Raw genomic sequence first — 18,877 nt, forward strand, 5'->3', positions numbered from 1 at the left:
TGCGAACAGGAACAAGTTGCAGTCACAAGCTGAAGTCATGTCGTTAACATAAATTAGGAACAGTAAAGGCCCTAGTATGCTTCCTTGTGGGACGCCACAGCTCACTGGGAGGGGAGGGGACAGTGTTCCGTTCACCTCCACCATCTGTTCTCTCCCCTCCAGGTAGGATTGCATCCAGCTCACTGATGTGCTATCAAAACCAATAGCTTTAAGCTTGTTAACCAGTATGGAGTGGTTCACGGTGTCAAAAGCCTTTTGGAGGTCCAGCATGACCATGCCGCAGTATTTTCCAGCATCCACCTCGTGTTTGATGTGATCGCTCAAATAGAGGAGGCATGTGTCAGTGGAGTGGGATGTTCTGAAACCAGATTGGAACTCGTACAGCAATCACTAAACACGGGTATATTTTACCTGATAAAAATGTATTTGTCATCAACATATATTGAATACAGCAATACATGGCAACTTGAGGTAGCTGGGCTACTCTTCATTAATATTTCATCATGACTTTCCAAAAAAAAAGAAAAATAGATATCGGTGAAAAACGTGGGTATCATTTAAAAAAATATTCCTAAAAAAACAAAATGGAGCTGCGAACTTGCTCCTCCTTTGGTCCATCCATTCCTGGGACATGTGATAGTGTTGGGTTAGCTACCTCACCATGATAGTAGCTTGATCAAGCTACAGTTATGCCCCTGGAGAAATGTAGCTTGAAAAGCTACAGCTACACTTTTTTCAGCGTTAAATTGATAATGTGGTGTATATGAAACAAATATCTATCCTACAAAAAAGTCCCATGGCAGCAGAAATATGCCTGTCTCAACTAAGTTTTATTAAAAAATAAAATAGGAGATTTGTTGAGGATACTGTTACATTATGACATTTGATCGTCAATGTTACAGATATCATCTTAACTGTAAAAAAAAAAGCCACATTTCCAAGGCCAGAGGTGAAAAAATAAGTAAGTTGTTAATACTCAGCTGACATCAGGCCATATCACTTTCTCTTGGAGCAAACAATATTACCCACAATCTTGTTTAAAACAATGAAAATAACTAATAATATTTGTATTGATACCGTATGACCATGACGAGCCACATAGGCTACATAAAGCATCATAGTTGAAGAAGAACTACTAAAGTAGACTAGTAGTTTATTTATTTCGGTCATGATAGCATGATATGGCATAACATAATTTTCTTTATTTAATCCATATAGGTATTAGTCATCTATTCCAAAATTTGTTTTCATATTTAACATTATTATGATTTTTATGTATTTAAAAGAATTCCCACAGTTAAGATGAGAACGCTTGGTGTGTGTGGACCGTTGTGCAGTATGGCACCTTGTTTCCGGGGGGATTTGAATTAGAGTTGCACCAAAACATTGTCGCATGTTGAACGTTTTTGTTATGCTGTCGGCTGTCATGTCAACAGCAATTGTTTGAAAGTTTTCTTAATGGATCTAGTATGGTAAGAGCGCGAGGACATTACAATTATATCTACGACAGGAACGTGTTGACCTAGCTCCGTTTGGAACCTCTATATCTACGCTGCTACGCTTTGCGCAGCAGCGTAGATATAGAGGTTCCAAACCCAAACGGAGCTAGTGTTGCCTGTGTTGACCATGATGCAATGATACCTACAGTACCTACGATCTAGTTTAGCTGAATTAGCACAGAACTAAAGTACGATACTGTTATCGGTACACTGTGTCCTTAGTCCTGACTGTACTACTTACTGTTGAGAGAGAGAGAGCGAGAGAGAGAGAGAGCCTGGGCACACCTGAACTCTTCCATGCGCGGCCAAAAGAAGCTGTCTGCCGGGGTCTTTTCCGGATTCTTAGACAGCTGGTGGATATAAATTAAGCTCCACACACGCGGCAGAATATGGGCAGAATGCCGCTGGGGTAGCCCAAGATTTAGACTCGTATCGTTTTTTTCGATTCTGACGTCATCACTCTCTAGAGAGTCTAAGACAAGTGACCATACTGCTTATCTCTTGCGAGGGCGAAAATCCATGCCTCAAACTAAAAAGTAACTCTTACCTTACAAATGCAAAATCTAAGCTGCTTTCCCGTTTGCCCCACTTAGCTCACTTATGGAATCTTAGGTGTGCCCAGACCCAGAGAGAGAAAATACCAATAGCCAATTTAACACAGAGGTGCCCACTGCCCAGTCTGCCCACTCTTGCTTGGTGCCCACCTTCGCCCTCCGTTTATTTGTTCTTTTAGGGAAGACTCTTCTCCAGTCACCGAAACAACATTCTTTACAAGGGATGTTTATGACAAATATTCCCTTGCACCTACTATATCAGAACTGTGGGCCATCACACAAAGGTACGTACAGTGTGGAAATAATATTTGAGCTTGTTTTAACTTGCTTTTTGAAAATCAGCCATTTTCTAAATAATTGTATACATTTTTAAAGATTAGATTGTAGAAGTATGTACCGTTTTCGTTAAACTGATATATATTTGTACGTTTAAGTCCTCCTACAGTGACGGTTGAAGTGAAAGAGGAGTCCCGGGGGGGTGCTAAGCCTGAAGGCCCCGCTTCCCGAGAACAGCATTCAAGGGTCACGGTCCAGGACAAAGGTCATGTCAAGGACGAACACAGTGCATGTTGGGAAAGCTGTGATAGTGACAGTGCCTCTGCACATGACACCAAGAAGAAGAAGAAGAAGAAGAACATTCAAGATGTTAAGCATGAACCTCATGACAGGTTTCCTGAACCCAGGCTGCCTTACCCTTGTATGTCCATCCTGTCCTACAATGACCAGAAGACATATCTCGGAATCCTGGCAAAGAAGATGAAGGCTCCACATGTACAGTTTGAGACTTATATATGCAGTTTTATCATTTCTTTCCCCTTTCTTATTCGCATTGCAGACTGCAGTGCAGAAATAATCCTTTGTTAAATTACAGGGTTTGAAGATGCGAGTGAAACAGGAAGAGGCCCAGTTCACAATGTACCTGCAAGACGTTGCAAGAGTGTGTGCTGATGATTACAAGTCCATATCCCAGGGAGCTTTGCGATATTCAGAGGTATTGGTACTACAAGCCCCATAATTCTTGTTTTCAGTATTCTAGTATCACAAATGCCTCAACTCAAAAGCCCTTATTTGTTCCCCAGGAGTTCCTCAGCGGTTGTTTAGAGTATTTAAGGACCTTTCCACAGTTCAGTCAGATCCACGAGACAACCAGTTTGACAGGAGGAACCTACAACCCAAGGCTCACTCTGACTTTTGAAAAACGGCTGCTAGCGCTGGTAATGTACTACTACTACTATACCATGTGTATAACAGTAACACAATAGTTCTAGTTCTATCATATCACTTTTGTCCTTGTGCCATTTTCTATATTGCATTGGCCAGCTTTCTGTAATTTGAACTTGTGTTGAATTCTAGATTATCTTGATGTTGGTGCACTTTCTCTATTTCCATATTTGCTCCCCTTTTATTTCTTCAGGGCAAAGTGGATATTACAAGCCACAATATAGTGCCTGCTGATGCACAGCTTGCATCGGATTATGAGAGTGTTTCATCAGAGAATCCCCCATCTCAGAAAGCGAAGGACAACCACGCTGTAAGCAGTTGTCTGTATTTCTTTTTTAATTAAGCAGTTGTCTGTATTTCTTTTTTAATTACCCTAACAAAGTAAGCCACACAGATGTAGAGTTTTACAGTTAGGACGGGATTCATGACCTGAGGCCTTTTAGAACTCTGTTGCAGCATTTGCATTTTTCACAAATACCCTCCAGAGGGCGCTCATGTATAACAGACACCAACTAGTGATATGAATCTGCGGTATTGCACATTGTAGTGTGTAGTAGTTATTCTTCACCACTTTCATCTGGCTTCCCTATAAAAATACAAAAATAAATAAAAACTATTCTGTTTAATTCTAATTCTAAATTCTAATTCTAAATATATATTTTAAAATATCGATCTACAAGCTTGTAACACATCACATTTTGTTACTTTTATGCAACACCATTATACAAAGTATAAAATATGGCTTAATTAAAGACCTTATACCTAACTACACTGAGACATTGTGTAGAAATGTTGGAGAGCAACCTTTGGTTTTGTGTGTTAAAGTTCTAACTTCATATTGGTCTCACTAATGCTCATTATAAGATGGAACCATATCTGTCTCAGGCTGTGGACAGTTAGCAAACCTGGTTTGGTCTTTTCAAACAAGATGTCAAACTTTTTTCTTCTTTAAAAAAAGAATACAATAAAAGGATGTATTGTCTATTAGCTTGGAATAATCCTCAATAATGCTCATTATATTATACATTTCTTTCAACAGTAGACAATTGACACTATTGACACAAATTGACACTACAGCCTTTATCTTCCTGTAAAGTTAGCATTCTGAAATAGAAGCCATTATTCTCGTGTTAATTAAGATAAATACATTTAAATCTTGTTTGAAATGACCAACCCCTGCCTACCGATGATGTCAATGGTACTTGGTAGGCATGTTTCTGAACTGTCCACACCTGTCCCTCTGAGACACACATTGACATTGGTGAGGACCAATTATATGAAAATGGGTGAAGTGAACCGAACTATTCGAATAAAATAGTTGATTCATAATGTATCCTCATTTGGCTTATTTCATTAGGTGAACATTTCCAAAATAGTGAAATTAATAGGGAATACAAACTCACGTGGGCGGTGTTTGTTATCAGTTTTTTTAATCGCTATAGGACAAAATGATAAAATACAGTTTAAGTAGATTTTCTTTATTTATTTAAAACAACTTGCTTCTCGATTATTTAATTAATCAAAAAAGTAAACAGTAATAAGATTAGTAACCTGATGTGTTACATTCTACAGTCCGTCAGCAGTGACAGAAATGCAGAGAATCTATGTGCCCATTATGAACCGCATGTATGCCTGACACGAGATGCCCTCGTCAGGCTGCTGGACAACTTTGGCGATGAGTTCTCTGATCCATGGGAGCTGCCTGTTTCTGTCAAACTAAACCCAGGAAAAGGTACAATATATGCATAGAATGTTGTCATGATCTGACACATTGGAGCCATGGTCTTAACATTTGTTCTTCTGTGTTTTACACAGATATATAACTAACATAAAATTGTATAGAAAATGAAGAATATCAAAGCCTCACTTTTCTTTATACAACTGTGCACATGTAGTCTCTCGAGACAGACTGTTGACTACGTCAAAGGAAAAGAGGTCACTGTTTTTCCTTTTTGATGATGGGTTCTCAAATTGGTGCACATGTGGCATGAGCAGCTAGCTCCTGTTGCCTCAAAAGTGTTTTTTATTTTATTTTTTATCCCACGATTTTGTAACCCATTTTACACCCCTGTGTCAACTATCTAATGTGATCCTGGCCTCTACACACCCTCCGCCAACCTGGGGAGAGCAACGGACTTGAACTCATGCTTCCTTCATGCATGAGTGTCCAAGTCGCTCCTTTACACTTGACGGGGGAGTTTCCCTGGTTGGTCGTAGCGCGTGGAAGGAACACGTTATTCCAACCAGTTCCTTTCCCCTCCATCAGGTGCCCCGGCTGGCCAGGGGGAGGCAGTTTAGAGACCAGGATTACTGCATGTTTTTGGGGAGAACATGCAAACTCCACACAGAAAGGGGGGTCATGAGACATGGCCAAAGCATTTCCAGTGGTCCCCAGCCAGTTGAGAACCCCACACAAAACATGCAGTAATCCTGGTCTCTATGCGGCCTACCCCTGGCCAGCTGGAGGGGAAAGGAACTGGTTTGAATAACGTGTTCCTTGGCTTCCACACGCTACGTCCAACCAGGGTAACTCCCCCTTGTCAGGTGAAAAGAAGTGTCTTGGACTCCTCATGCATTGAAGGAAGCATGAGGTCAGTCAGTCCGAAAAAATCACGGGATAAAAATGTAATTATGAAAATAGAATGTTACATTTTTTATTTGTCACAAAAAGGATCATATTGTGTTAAATTACAAGAGCTTTATTATGCTTGCAACTTTATTTTTACATTTACTACACTGCTAGTCATGAGATATTTGAGGTTGATTTCTAATCACGGATTGAAATTGAATACATGTTGAATACTATCACCAGACGCATATTTATTCAAGGGGGAAAGAGGTCCTATGTCATTTCTTTAAATTTAAATATGTATTATTATTATGAATCATTGAACACATGGTGGCACCATTTCCCATGTTCACATTTCTAATATGACTCTCATCACCAGGCAGGAAGACTGTGTACATAGACTCTCCCCTGATGAGAACCGAGGTCACTGTGAGAGAGAGGAGCCATATTTTCCACGAGGAGAGTCTGAAGCTCTCCATCAGCAAAGCTGGCCAAACACATGCTTACAATGTGATGACAGAGGTCACTGATGCCAGGAATAAACACACACCGGTATGCTCACATCCTGCAACCAATAGCATCAACTGACATCTGTGATTTAAACACCAATACTGATATCTTTGAATGTTTAAAACAGGAGATCTCCCAGAGAAGTTTAGTGTCATTTGAAGAGACTGGCCTTGACTTTGAGGTGGATCTCACTGACCTGGAGACGTTCGGAGAGGCAACAACTGCAAAACCGACTGTGAAAAGGCTGAAGACTGACAGTGACGAGCATGTAGCCGTTCCAAGTCCAAACACTTCTCCACAGACAAGGAAAACGATGAGGTCCAGTATGCGTCTTGCTGCTAAAAACACCACAACTTGTCCACTAGCCGAGGTCAGTTCCTCATTGTCCCGCACAGGAGATTGCCTGAACGAGACTTCTCAGCCAGGCTGCGTTGAACCCAGTGCCTCACAAATATCTGAGCCAAAGGTTACACAGGCGAGACAGGTCCAGAACAGTCAAGAAGAATCGGATGATGAGAAGCTGATCATTGACGACCCCTCGTCTCCACCCACAACACAACCCACGGAATCTGAGACTGCGACCGCCTGCCCAGACCCTCACTCTGTCCCTGCAGATCCCCAGTCTCCCCAGAATGTCCCTATGCGGAAACGAGTCTGTAAAAGAGCCAAGGTGGTCCCTGGGGACCAGCTAGGACAGCTCCTACGCATGCAGACAGCCATGCTGAAAGCTGCCAAGGACCCGAGCAAACCTACTGCCGCAATGTCGGAAGCCTGTTCACCCCTACGAGCCGCTGGAGCCCCATGCTACACCCACCCAACCTCCCTGGTCAAGACCTGTGTGTCTTCATATCTAGAGAGCACCCAGAGCCAAGATGGCGAGACCTGTTACGCTGCTGCGCGCGGCGGACCTGCAGCTTCTGTTGACCTCATTGCTGTAGAACATAAGAGTTAGTGTCAACATGGCATTTTCTGATATCTTCTGATTTTAAGATATTATCTGTCTTATGTTACGACACTATAGCGTTGAGCTAATATGACCTGTCCTACTCCTCCAGAAATCCTTTCCCAGGACTTGCAGGCGAGTGCAGAGGATGCACAGGATTACGAGGCTCCAGAACAGGGCAATTTACTGTACAATCTGTACAGTCTGCAAGATGTGCTGCTTATGGTGCGCAGTTCTGTGAGCTTCACCCATACCAGGAGGGTAGGGGACGGCTCCAACTCGGTAAGAGGTTCTACCATCTATTGTGCCAATACACCATATTTAACTAACGGTATGGCTAGGCAAACTCTTTATTAAATTAGTACAATCTTAAAGTAATTTCTAATATTTTATATGGGTGTTATATTTATCTGAGCATCACGATATGTTCCCATATTCTTTCTTTTTTATGATATGGTCATGTTTAACACAATGTTTTTTACTTGTTTTCATCATAGATAACATGTTTATTTTTGCTTTGTAACCTTTGTCCTGTCCCCTAACAGTATGTACCAGTCCATGTGCTCCCCAAGTTGGAGTACCAGATGTGCTACGGTGTTGAGTGTGTCACCCGCAGCGAGTGCTGCCAGCAATGGGTAGAGACACTGCTGCATTCCAGCACTGTACGCTACATAGGTAAAAGGAATCACCATCATCAGCCCTGCCTTTTTTTATGTCCACAGACCAGACCAACCAAAGGCACGAAACGGTTCACCCAAATTGTTAAATGCCCACTACTGGGATTTGTAACCACGCCTTTGTCCTCTCATTTTTCCTAACAAATGCCAAGAAAATCAGCAGTATAAAGTAAACATGTATGTGGTTTATGAATGAGCATTTGCTCTTTGAGAGCAGCCCTCCGTCGCAGCAGAGCTGATTAGAGTGTATGCTCCCACAGACCAGTGAAGTAGTCATGAGATGACTCATCATCCCACATGACTGTTTGCTGATTTAGTTTGTCCTGTTGCCATAACTACAGACATTTTTGGTTACGGAGGCATAACAAAGAATGGAGTGTGCACTGTGCAGAGCTTGGTTAAGTATTGTTTTCAGCTTCCGTGGCTTTTGAGCCGAATGGATTTGATGTTATGTTTCTTATCTCTTGCTCAGGGTTCTGAGGGAGACCGTTTTTCGCTCTTCTATTTTTAAACAGTCTTTTCCGTTTGGATTTGTTACAGTGTGGGTGTGGCTTAAGGGAAAGCACTATTTGTTACAAAGGTGAGGATAGGAAGTGTTATCCTAGATTGTAGGCTTCTAGCTCCTAGGCCATTTCATATACTGCATTCCAGCAGAGCTTCTGTTTGTTGGAGGCACGCCTTAGACTGTCTACCTCACTTTGCATTTCATATTTTCCATCCAGTCTGTTTAGGTGGTTAAAGCTTAACATCCGTAACCTTGTGTTCAGTAACTCATCTATACAGGAATCCTGTACTACACTTTTGTACACAAGTGTTCATATTGGCTTGAGGTGGGAAGATTCATTCTGCTGTGATGTGTTTTGTATTTGCTTCTATAATTACAATTACAATACAAATAGTTTGCTCTATACTCTATCTAGTCTAGGCTCCACAAATTACACTGGTTTTTGATTCTGAGCAATAATGATAATAATAATAAACTTTATTTGTATAGCACCTTTCATACATAAATGCAGCTCAAAGTGCTTCACAGGGCAGGACACAAAAATAGAATACAATAAAACACAAGTAGTTAAAATGATAAAACAATGGCAAAGAACAAAATAGAATATAAAAACAAATAAAAACACCACATGTAGCAAATCAGTCAGGACAGGGTAGGAACGTGCATATTAAAACTCAACTAAAAGCAAGAGTGAAGAGAAGAGAAGAAGAGTCTTGAGTTGAGATTTAAAACTCGAACGGTAGTTTATTCCAGGCTGTTGGGCCGTAGAAGCAAAAAGCTGCCTCACCATATTCTTTTGTGCACATTCTTTTAGGCACTTCAAGTAGGCCAGCATTGGAGGACCTGAGGGTCTATTCTAAAAACCACTGGGAGCCAATGCAGTGATGATAGAACTGGGGTGATGTGTTCTCTCATTTTTGTTCTAGTTAACACTCTAGCAGCCGCATTTTTAACAAGTTGGAGTCTGTCCGTTTATCTATTCATCATGCTCTAAAGACCGCTGGGGGTCCCTGGACCACACTTTGAGAACCACTGCCCTAACCAACACTGTGCCTCTATCAGATGTTAAATTCTGAGAGTAGGGCAAAGGGCATCATCTCTAAACAATGTTATGTGGCCCTGGCCCAATCAATGAACGTGATAGGATTTGACAGGAACATAGTCATACTTTGTCATACACTTTGATGAGATCACTCACCTTGTTACAACACGTACATCTCCTTTGTGTAATCCTGGGTCTATTTAGATGTTAGTCAGGCTTCCTTTTTTTTAGCGTTAGTCATATGGTTTATCACGAGGCATTTCTTGTATGTATTGTATATCGTCTCTGTCTGGTGGAAACCTCATATCTCAAACTGTTACTTTTCAGGATTCAACATTTTGATGCTTTCTGTGATGCTGTCGAATGATCAAGTAGGGCGTTGATTTACGGAAAAAAACAAACAAAAACAACACAAATAGTTAGAATATGGAGAGATACTGTAGGAGTTTTCTGCCTGACACCAACGATATGTTTGGCTCTGAAATTTCAGACCCAATAGCAATATGTGTTTGAATGTTGACACTGTTCCCATAACAATCTGGTACAGGGTTGAGTGGGAGGTTATATAAGCTCATTGCAAAGGAAGCGCTAGCATTTCTTACATCCTAAGATCCTAACATCTTTTGTAAATCATGACAGGCTAATCACCTCCGTGGCCTTGTCACCGGCGATGAGGGTGTGACATGTTTGATGTACAGGCTCATTAGAGCTTGTTCTTTTCTCGATGCACATCTCTCTGTCTGACTGATGATCTGTCTCTCTGTGTCTCAAGCTCACATCAATGCGCACACATCAAAAGTAGCCCTGCTGAGAAAGCTACCTGAAAATCAGATTGATTACAAGTGAGTACCCTCTGTCCAGATGTGTTGAGGATTACTGCTACAAAACCCACATCTAAATCAATAGGACAGAATGGTGCACCTTTTGTGGGGGAATTTAGTGACATTTGGCACAAATCATCCACTTGGACTCAAGGATCAACTGATTAGAAGTACCTGTTCGGGGGCACGGTGGCACAGTCGGTAGTGCTGTCGCCTCACAGCTAGAAGGTCCTGGGTTCGATTCCCGCTCGGGACGCTGTGGGCGCTGGCGGAGTGTTTCCTCCTCCGTGTCATCAGTGCCCATACCCGAGGGCCGAGGCGGGGTTGGCGAAAGGGCCTTTCTGTTTGCATGTTCTCCCCGTGTCCCTCACAAAAAACATGCAGTAATCCTGGTCTCTAAACTGCCTCCCCCTGCCTGGCCAGCCGGGGCGCCTGATGGAGGGGAAAGGAACTGGTTGGAATAACGTGTTCCCTCCACACGCTACGTCCGACCAGGGAAACTTCCCGTCAGGTGTAAAGGAGCAACTTGGACACTCAGGCATGAAGGAAGCATGAGTTCAAGTCCGTTGCTCTCCCCATGTCCTCCATGGGGTTGGCGGAGGGTGTGTAGAGCCCAGGATCACATTAGATAATTGACACAGGGTGAAAAATGGGTTACAAAATCGTGGGATCAAAAAGAACCATGGTAATTAAATTCCTTCATTGTCTTTACTACATACAGTATACTGTATTATAGTGTAGCAGCTAATTGCATTTTTGCATTATAATCGTTCACAAGTGGAAACAAGTACCAAACTTTTCACGAAGACTTCTTAGGGATTGTTCTTCAGATATCCCATTAGTCACAAAAAAATCAAGGTGGCTGCCACATTTCCAAGATGGCCACCCGTTAATACGTTTTTTGGAGCAACTTTGTGTACAATTGTCCAATATTAATGATCTTGCTAGCAGATAAATGCCTCTGGAGAGGCTAAGAAACTTCATTCAACCATACCAGCCCATACCCAGGGTTGCGCACAAAGTTTTGTCTAAAGAATGACCCAAGAGGTACAGTCGAATTTTGGTCCTTGTTTGAACGATTGTTGTGCTTATCTGAGTCTGCACAGACACATGTAAACAGCAAATGGCTGCCAGAGGCATATTACTGCGATGTGGTATTTCAAGTATTCTCTTTCTTGTGTGAATCTATGTTGTGATGTAATATGGATGACTATTTAGACACATTTATTGTAACCTGCTTACTTTTCTTTCCCACCCACAGACATGCTAAACAGCTGAACATTCTGCATCACTTACTGAAAAAGATGATTTTGTAAGTAGGGGTGTGGGGGGGTAGTCTCTTGACTGTGTACTGTTGAGTGTGGGGCTTAATGAAAGGGTGGCACATGACCTTGGTGTAGTAGAGGTCATGGATTCAAACCTTTTGAGGGAGGGATGCACACGCAGATTAGACACCAATGGACCGACATGTGAAAACAACGGTCGCACATGCGATCGCACATGCGCTGCTCCATGCTTGTGGTTAGGGTTAGGTTAGGTTGTCGGTCTAATGACAGTCGGACCAATAGTATGTCTAAACTTTGACCTTTCTGTCACATGGAACTAGTTTTTGTGTCCAGTATCACTACGCAAGCACCTGCACAAAACCATAGTTCCGTATGACAAACTTTGTCCTCGGTCAAAGTTGAACGAAAGTTGCGCTATATGGTAGAAATAGGTCAACAATACAAATTACACTCGTTTTGTGGATTAATTTATTTAGAATGAGTGGCCGGAACTACTTAATATTTACAAAACCCAGACAAGAACCATGCAATCAATTAATACCTTTGCACATCTGCCATCACGCTCTCTTTACATGAATGTTATTGCAACACAGTGTTGTCAGACAGCCGCAGGCCAAATTACGTCACACGTGTGTGGGGTGTGTGTGTGTGTGTGTTACTGTTTGCTTTAGACAGAGGTATTATACAGTACAATATGCTTTTCAGTCACACAATAGAAATGATACCTGCTGCTTTAAGGGTCTGCTCGCCTGCATTCCTCACTGTGCCGCCGCATTCCTTCAGCATGAAACTCAAACTGAAGGCAATGGGAAGGGATGCCTCTGAACTCTTTGTATGTGCTCCACACAGGTTAGAGGAGGGACGGTACCTGATCAGGCACAAGGGTGGCGATCCCTTTGTGACCATATTGAAAGCAGCAAACGGAAAGGAGAGCCAGTGCACGGACCTCCGCACTGTGCCCCCGCCCCCTGCCTGTGGCCCCGTGCCCTGGATAGCTGTCGACCCAACTGTGGTCCTGCCCTTTCACCAGAAGCACGGCCGTGTTCCCTGCACCTTCCCCCCGAGACCAGACCAGATGGTACGTTCCTGGTCTATGATGATCCTTGAAAGACTTGAAACCTTAATATTAAAACAGTCTTCAAGTATCTTCAATGGATTTCACATTTCAGCCCTTCTGGCCTTCATCATCAGTGTTTGAGGTTGAGGTGAATATAGCTCATCAGTCATTAATATGCAACAAATATGTATGCATATTACAACATCATCATACACAGTACAATATCCAAAAATATAGAATGGAAAATATAAAAGTTATGTTAGAAAATTGAATACACATTCAGAGATTAGTGAGATTCAGAGTGGAAGGAAAAATTTAATTAAAAAACGGATCTGAAAGCAAGAAATAAGCAGAAAAAGGTAAAAATATTTTTATGTTGTTTTTGCTATACTATCGCGTATGATATCTGTTCGTGCAATGTCCCATGTTCATTTCATGTTGGTACAAATCGCTAGTAGTCTATTTCACACTAACTGCCAATATATATTATATACTGTACTATAAAGATACTAATATGCACAGTAAATAAATACTATAATATAGTGTTGATTCGAATTGGGACACAAAGTGTCTATCCATTCACTTCTTCTCAGATGGGCTGGACCAGTGTAACACACAGTCAGCTCATTACTGCCAGCAGGGACAATGGAGACCACAAACTTAATTCGTTTTTATTTTATTTATAATTTTTTTAATCAGTGAAACATTCTGTGGAGGTCTGTCTGAAATAATAAACAAACACACCCCAAAGACGTCACCACATGCAACTCACAACATCCCTCACAAATGCTGCCATTTTAACCCAGATAGATCGGTAACCCCTATACGTAACTAATAACTATAGAGGGTATGCGCGTGACATCATCATCGTACTTGGTGCGGAATCGCCTGCTGAGTGGCAATAAATAACTTTCTGGCCTTGACAGCCCATACATCCAAACAGATGTATTAAATGCATTAAACGATTGCGATTTTCCACTCGCATACCTTCTCTATACCTTTCAATCTGGGAATCCCTTTTGGGGTAGTTGTTGCTACAGCAGCGGTTCCTTTTTTTCTTCTTTTTGGCCATCTACTGTTACCTTCTAACCTAGCTGATGCACCCCCCCCACATGGAAATATTAATTTCATAAGCTATATAGAGACATACATTTCCTATTTATCCAGATATGCACATATTTGAACCTGAATATGGCATATATGCAGCATATGCTATATTCTGCATATGCTTGCCATATATTGGCATAATATGTTAAAATATTTTAAATAACACCATAGCACCACCATTAGCCTTTTCATGGAGCCCGCACACCACAAGGGTGCACGCACCACATTTTGGGAACCCAATATAGCAACATAATTTTTGAATAAATATTTGTTTTTCAGAAAACGGCACAATCGAGACTCATCGTCTCGATTGTGCCGTTTTCTCGATTGTGCCGTTTTGCCGTTTTCTCGATTGTGCCGTTTTGCCGTTTTCTCTATTGTGCCGTTTTGCCGTTTTCTCGATTGTGCCGTTTTCTCGATTGTGCCGTTTTCTCGATTGTGCCGTTTTGCCGTTTTCTCGATTGTGCTGTTTTGCCGTTTTCTCGACTGTGCCGATTGTGCTGTTTTCTCGATTGTGCCGTTTTGCCGTTTTCTCGATTGTGCCGTTTTCTCGATTGTGCCGTTTTGCCGTTTTCTCGATTGTGCCGTTTTCTCGATTGTGCCGTTTTGCCGTTTTCTCGATTGTGCCGTTTTCTCGATTGTGCCGTTTTCTCGATTGTGCCGTTTTGCCGTTTTCTCGATTGTGCCGTTTTGCCGTTTTCTCGATTGTGCCGTTTTGCCGTTTTTTCGATTGTGCCGTTTTGCCGTTTTTTTCGATTGTGCCGTTTTCTCGATTGTGCCGTTTTGCCGTTTTCTCGATTGTGCCGTTTTGCCGTTTTCTCGATTGTGCCGTTTTGCCGTTTTCTCGATTGTGCCGTTTTGACGTTTTCTCGATTGTGCCGTTTTGCCGTTTTCTCGATTGTGCCGTTTTCTCGATTGTGCCGTTTTCTCGATTGTGCCGTTTTGACGTTTTCTCGATTGTGCCGTTTTGACGTTTTCTCGATTGTGCCGTTTTCTCGATTGTGCCGTTTTCTCGATTGTGCCGTTTTGCCGTTTTCTTGATTGTGCCGTTTTGACGTTTTCTCGATTGTGCCGTTTTCTCGATTGTGCCGTTTTCTTGATTGTGCCGTTTTGCCGTTTTCTCGATTGTGCCGTTTTCTCGATTGTGCCGTTTTGACGTTTTCTCGATTGTGCCGTTTTGCCGTTTTCTCGATTGTGCCGTTTTCTCGATTGAGCCGTTTTGCCGTTTTCTCGATTGTGCCGTTTTGCCGTTTTCTCGATTTTTGCCGTTTTCTCGATTGTGCCGTTTTGCCGTTTTTTAGATTGTGCCGTTTTCTCAATTGTGCCGTTTTGCCGTTTTCTCGGTTGTGCCGTTTTGCCGTTTTCTCGATTGTGCCGTTTTGCCGTTTTTTTTATTGTGCCGTTTTGCCGTTTTTTTCGATTGTGCCGTTTTGCCGTTTTCTCGATTGTGCCGTTTTGCCGTTTTCTCGATTGTGCCGTTTTGCCGTTTTTTCGATTGTGCCGTTTTGCCGTTTTCTCGATTGTGCCCTTTTCTCGATTGTGCCGTTTTGCCCTTTTCTCGATTGTGCCGTTTTGACGTTTTCTCGATTGTGCCGTTTTCTCGATTGTGCCGTTTTCTCGATTGTGCCGTTTTGCCGTTTTCTCGATTGTGCCGTTGCCGGTTTCTCGATTGTGCCGTTTTGACGTTTTCTCGATTGTGCCGTTGCCGGTTTCTCGATTGTGCCGTTTTGACGTTTTCTCGATTGTGCCGTTTTCTCGATTGTGCCGTTTTGACGTTTTCTCGATTGTGCCGTTTTGCTGTTTTCTCGATTGTGCCGTTTTGCCGTTTTCTCGATTGTGCCGTTTTCTCGATTGAGCCGTTTTGCCGTTTTCTCGATTGTGCCGTTTTGCCGTTTTCTCGATTTTTGCCGTTTTCTCGATTGTGCCGTTTTGCCGTTTTTTAGATTGTGCCGTTTTCTCAATTGTGCCGTTTTGCCGTTTTCTCGGTTGTGCCGTTTTGCCGTTTTCTCGATTGTGCCGTTTTGCAGTTTTTTTTATTGTGCCGTTTTGCCGTTTTTTTCGATTGTGCCGTTTTGCCGTTTTCTCGATTGTGCCATTTTGCCGTTTTCTCGATTGTGCCGTTTTGCCGTTTTTTCGATTGTGCCGTTTTGCCGTTTTTTTCCGATTGTGCCGTTTTCTCGATTGTGCCGTTTTGCCGTTTTCTCGATTGTGCCGTTTTGCCGTTTTCTCGATTGTGCCGTTTTGCCGTTTTCTCGATTGTGCCGTTTTTACGTTTTCTCGATTGTGCCGTTTTGCCGTTTTCTCGATTGTGCCGTTTTCTCGATTGTGCCGTTTTGACGTTTTCTCGATTGTGCCGTTTTGCCGTTTTCTCGATTGTGCCGTTTTCTCGATTGTGCCGTTTTCTCGATTGTGCCGTTTTCTCGATTGTGCCGTTTTGACGTTTTCTCGATTGTGCCGTTTTTTCGATTGTGCCGTTTTGCCGTTTTTTCGATTGTGCCGTTTTCTCGATTGTGCCGTTTTGCCGTTTTCTCGATTGTGCCGTTTTCTCGATTGTGCCGTTTTCTCGATTGTGCCGTTTTGCCGTTTTCTCGATTGTGCCGTTTTCTCGATTGTGCCGTTTTGACGTTTTCTCGATTGTGCCGTTTTCTCGATTGTGCCGTTTTCTCGATTGTGCCGTTTTGACGTTTTCTCGATTGTGCCGTTGCCGTTTTCTCGATTGTGCCGTTTTGCCGTTTTCTCGATTGTGCCGTTTTCTCGATTGTGCCGTTTTGCCGTTTTCTCGATTGTGCCGTTTTGCTGTTTTCTCGATTGTGCCGTTTTCTCGATTGTGCCGTTTTGCCGTTTTCTCGATTGTGCCGTTTTGCTGTTTTCTCGATTGTGCCGTTTTCTCGATTGTGCCGTTTTCTCGATTGAGCCGTTTTGCCGTTTTCTCGATTGTGCCGTTTTGCCGTTTTCTCGATTTTTGCCGTTTTCTCGATTGTGCCGTTTTGCCGTTTTTTCGATTGTGCCGTTTTCTCAATTGTGCCGTTTTGCCGTTTTCTCGGTTGTGCCGTTTTGCCGTTTTCTCGATTGTGCCGTTTTGCCGTTTTCTCAATTGTGCCGTTTTCTTGATTGTGCCGTTTTGCCGTTTTATTGATTGTGCCGTTTTCTCGATTGTGCTGTTTTGCCGTTTAAAAAAAAAAAAAGGATTTAGAAGGCCTCGGGTCTAAATGGGTTAAATCAGTTGCGTTTGGTTGTCATGATCTGGCCTATCTTCACCTCTGGTGTTAATCTCTTTAAACCCTATTTCCCTCATTTCTTCCCCCCCACAATGCATGTTGTGCTATTTTTGTGAAATGTTCGCCTATTATGCTATGGTTCATGTGGTTAATACTTAGTAGTGACTGAAGTGTATACTAGAGATTTCAAATAAGTAATTTTAACTTTATTTTCTAACTGTTTTTACAGACCCAGAAGGGCAGGCCAACACCATCCAACAAGCAAGGAGGACAACCACCACAAGGCAATTCTAAAGCAGGAAACAAAAAGAAGAAGAACAAGAAGAAGAAAGCAGGACGTGCAGCTAGGCGTAATGAGTGGATGAAAAAGACAATTCAACAGTCCGTTGAAAATCCCAACATGTAACATTATATTTCACGTTTCAGTCTCTTATACCCTTAATAATGTCATCTTCAGATAAGCTGAAGCTAAAAACAATTGGTCATTGCTTGGCTTGACATTATAGACAAACATATGCACTTTAATTCAGACATGAATGTTACAGCACTTGTAGTGTTTATATTTGTATAGTTTTTGTTTCTCCCCCGGCCAACTGGGGCCATGTTGTAGCTCAAGGGAATTGGTGGCTAAATTGCAGTGGGCCCACACAGACATTTGGGGCAGGTGCTCAAGAGAAAAAAGCGCACCTTGTGGAACCGGCCGGTTGCTTTAATAGTGTGAGATTTATAGATTTTGGGGCATAAATAATAAATTAGAAGCTTTTTTTTATCAAGAATTGATCAATGTCACCATGGTCCACAAACTGTACACTGTACAAAACTAAATGTAAGGGAAACTTTGACAGAAAAGACTCGCTCACCGTATAGAAAATAGAAGTAAAACTCCTTGGACTGAGACTTAAGAAAATATTTTTTATTTTCTTAAGTCTCAGTCCAAGGAGTTTTACTTCTATTTTCTATACAGTGAGTGAGTCTTTTTCTGTCAAAGTTTCCCTTATGTTTTTGAGACCACCGCTACCGTAGTCAAGTTTGGAAGAAAAAAAAAGGATGAAGAAAGGTGCAACAGTTTTCTCAGTGCTTCAAAAATAAATGTGCCATTTTTTTCAAAAGGGCACATTGCTGTCCAGAGGGCAAGGGCAGGTGGTGCTCTAGCACCCCTAGTGTCTATCTGTGCATGCCACTGCTAAATTGTTCTAAGGAAATTGGTGACTAAATTAGGGAGACATTTTGAAAGAATAACTTTAGTTTGTTACCTTTTCATTGTTATACAATTTTAATGTTGGGGGGTTTTTTTACGAGAGAAGAAAAAAGCAATAAAGGTTATATAAATGTTCTACTCTAGGTTGTAGTGCTTGACTGTGCATGATGAATTCAGATGTGTAAACGTAACATCCTCCTATAATTCTACAAACCAAGTCTTTCTGTGTGACCAGGTTTTTCTCCTTAGTGCTTTCAGCAATTGATCTGAAGTTGCACACGGGCAATGATCAAGAATGTATGTATGCACTCAATCACCCAATAACTCTACGGTCGCATGTATGCGCACATCCCAGAGCAGAGCAGAGCTATTCATTCACCTGAATGGTGCTAATAGTTGCTACTACTACAACTACTACTACTACTATTTTGTTTAGGGTACACAGGCAACCCAAAGTCTGCAAATACTTTAGTGCATACCCCCCTGGGTTAATAGTTGAATAGCTTTGAATAGCTACTCTAGTACCACTTAAACAAAGCTTATATTGTGTAATGACAATGTACTTAGCTCTTGGCCAATCAACTACATGCCAACATAGACGAACTATGGTGTGTTGTATCTATTTTAGCCATTTATCTTGCTCTCCATTCAAGCCAGATATGAAAGAACA

At 42.0% G+C, this 18,877-nt stretch overlaps 1 protein-coding gene across 2 annotated transcripts; it reads left to right on the top strand.

Annotated features, from left to right (window-relative positions):
* The first annotated feature begins 1,422 nt into the window (after positions 1 to 1,422).
* Positions 1,423 to 18,311, top strand: ice2 (interactor of little elongator complex ELL subunit 2). 2 transcript variants are annotated; one of them, XM_083763489.1, is made up of 15 exons: positions 1,423 to 1,472; positions 2,233 to 2,337; positions 2,488 to 2,824; positions 2,925 to 3,044; positions 3,133 to 3,267; positions 3,468 to 3,584; positions 4,847 to 5,006; positions 6,223 to 6,395; positions 6,481 to 7,300; positions 7,409 to 7,578; positions 7,842 to 7,971; positions 10,293 to 10,362; positions 11,603 to 11,653; positions 12,477 to 12,705; positions 17,239 to 18,311. In XM_083763489.1, the coding sequence occupies exons 1-15, from the start codon at positions 1,459 to 1,461 to the stop codon at positions 17,413 to 17,415; spliced, it is 2,808 nt and encodes a 935-aa protein (XP_083619615.1). In that variant the 5' UTR covers positions 1,423 to 1,458; the 3' UTR covers positions 17,416 to 18,311. The 2 variants fall into 2 exon arrangements, 1 of the variants encoding a protein (XP_083619615.1); XR_014569166.1 differs by lacking the exons at positions 10,293 to 10,362; positions 11,603 to 11,653; positions 12,477 to 12,705; positions 17,239 to 18,311 and adding an exon at positions 9,293 to 10,251 and having other exon boundaries at positions 7,842 to 8,553.
* Positions 18,312 to 18,877: the final 566 nt, after the last annotated feature.

The sequence above is a fragment of the Protomyctophum parallelum genome (assembly GCF_964188405.1).
Source record: "Protomyctophum parallelum genome assembly, chromosome: 4".
NCBI classification, from domain to species: domain Eukaryota; kingdom Metazoa; phylum Chordata; class Actinopteri; order Myctophiformes; family Myctophidae; genus Protomyctophum; species Protomyctophum parallelum.

Excerpts from the sequence above, each read along its gene's own strand:
- ice2 (XM_083763489.1), top strand. Across the intron at positions 7,301-7,408 it reads CATTGCTGTAGAACATAAGA|AAATCCTTTCCCAGGACTTG; the intron begins GTTAGTGTCAAC and ends CTACTCCTCCAG. Across the intron at positions 7,972-10,292 it reads CAGCACTGTACGCTACATAG|CTCACATCAATGCGCACACA; the intron begins GTAAAAGGAATC and ends CTGTGTCTCAAG.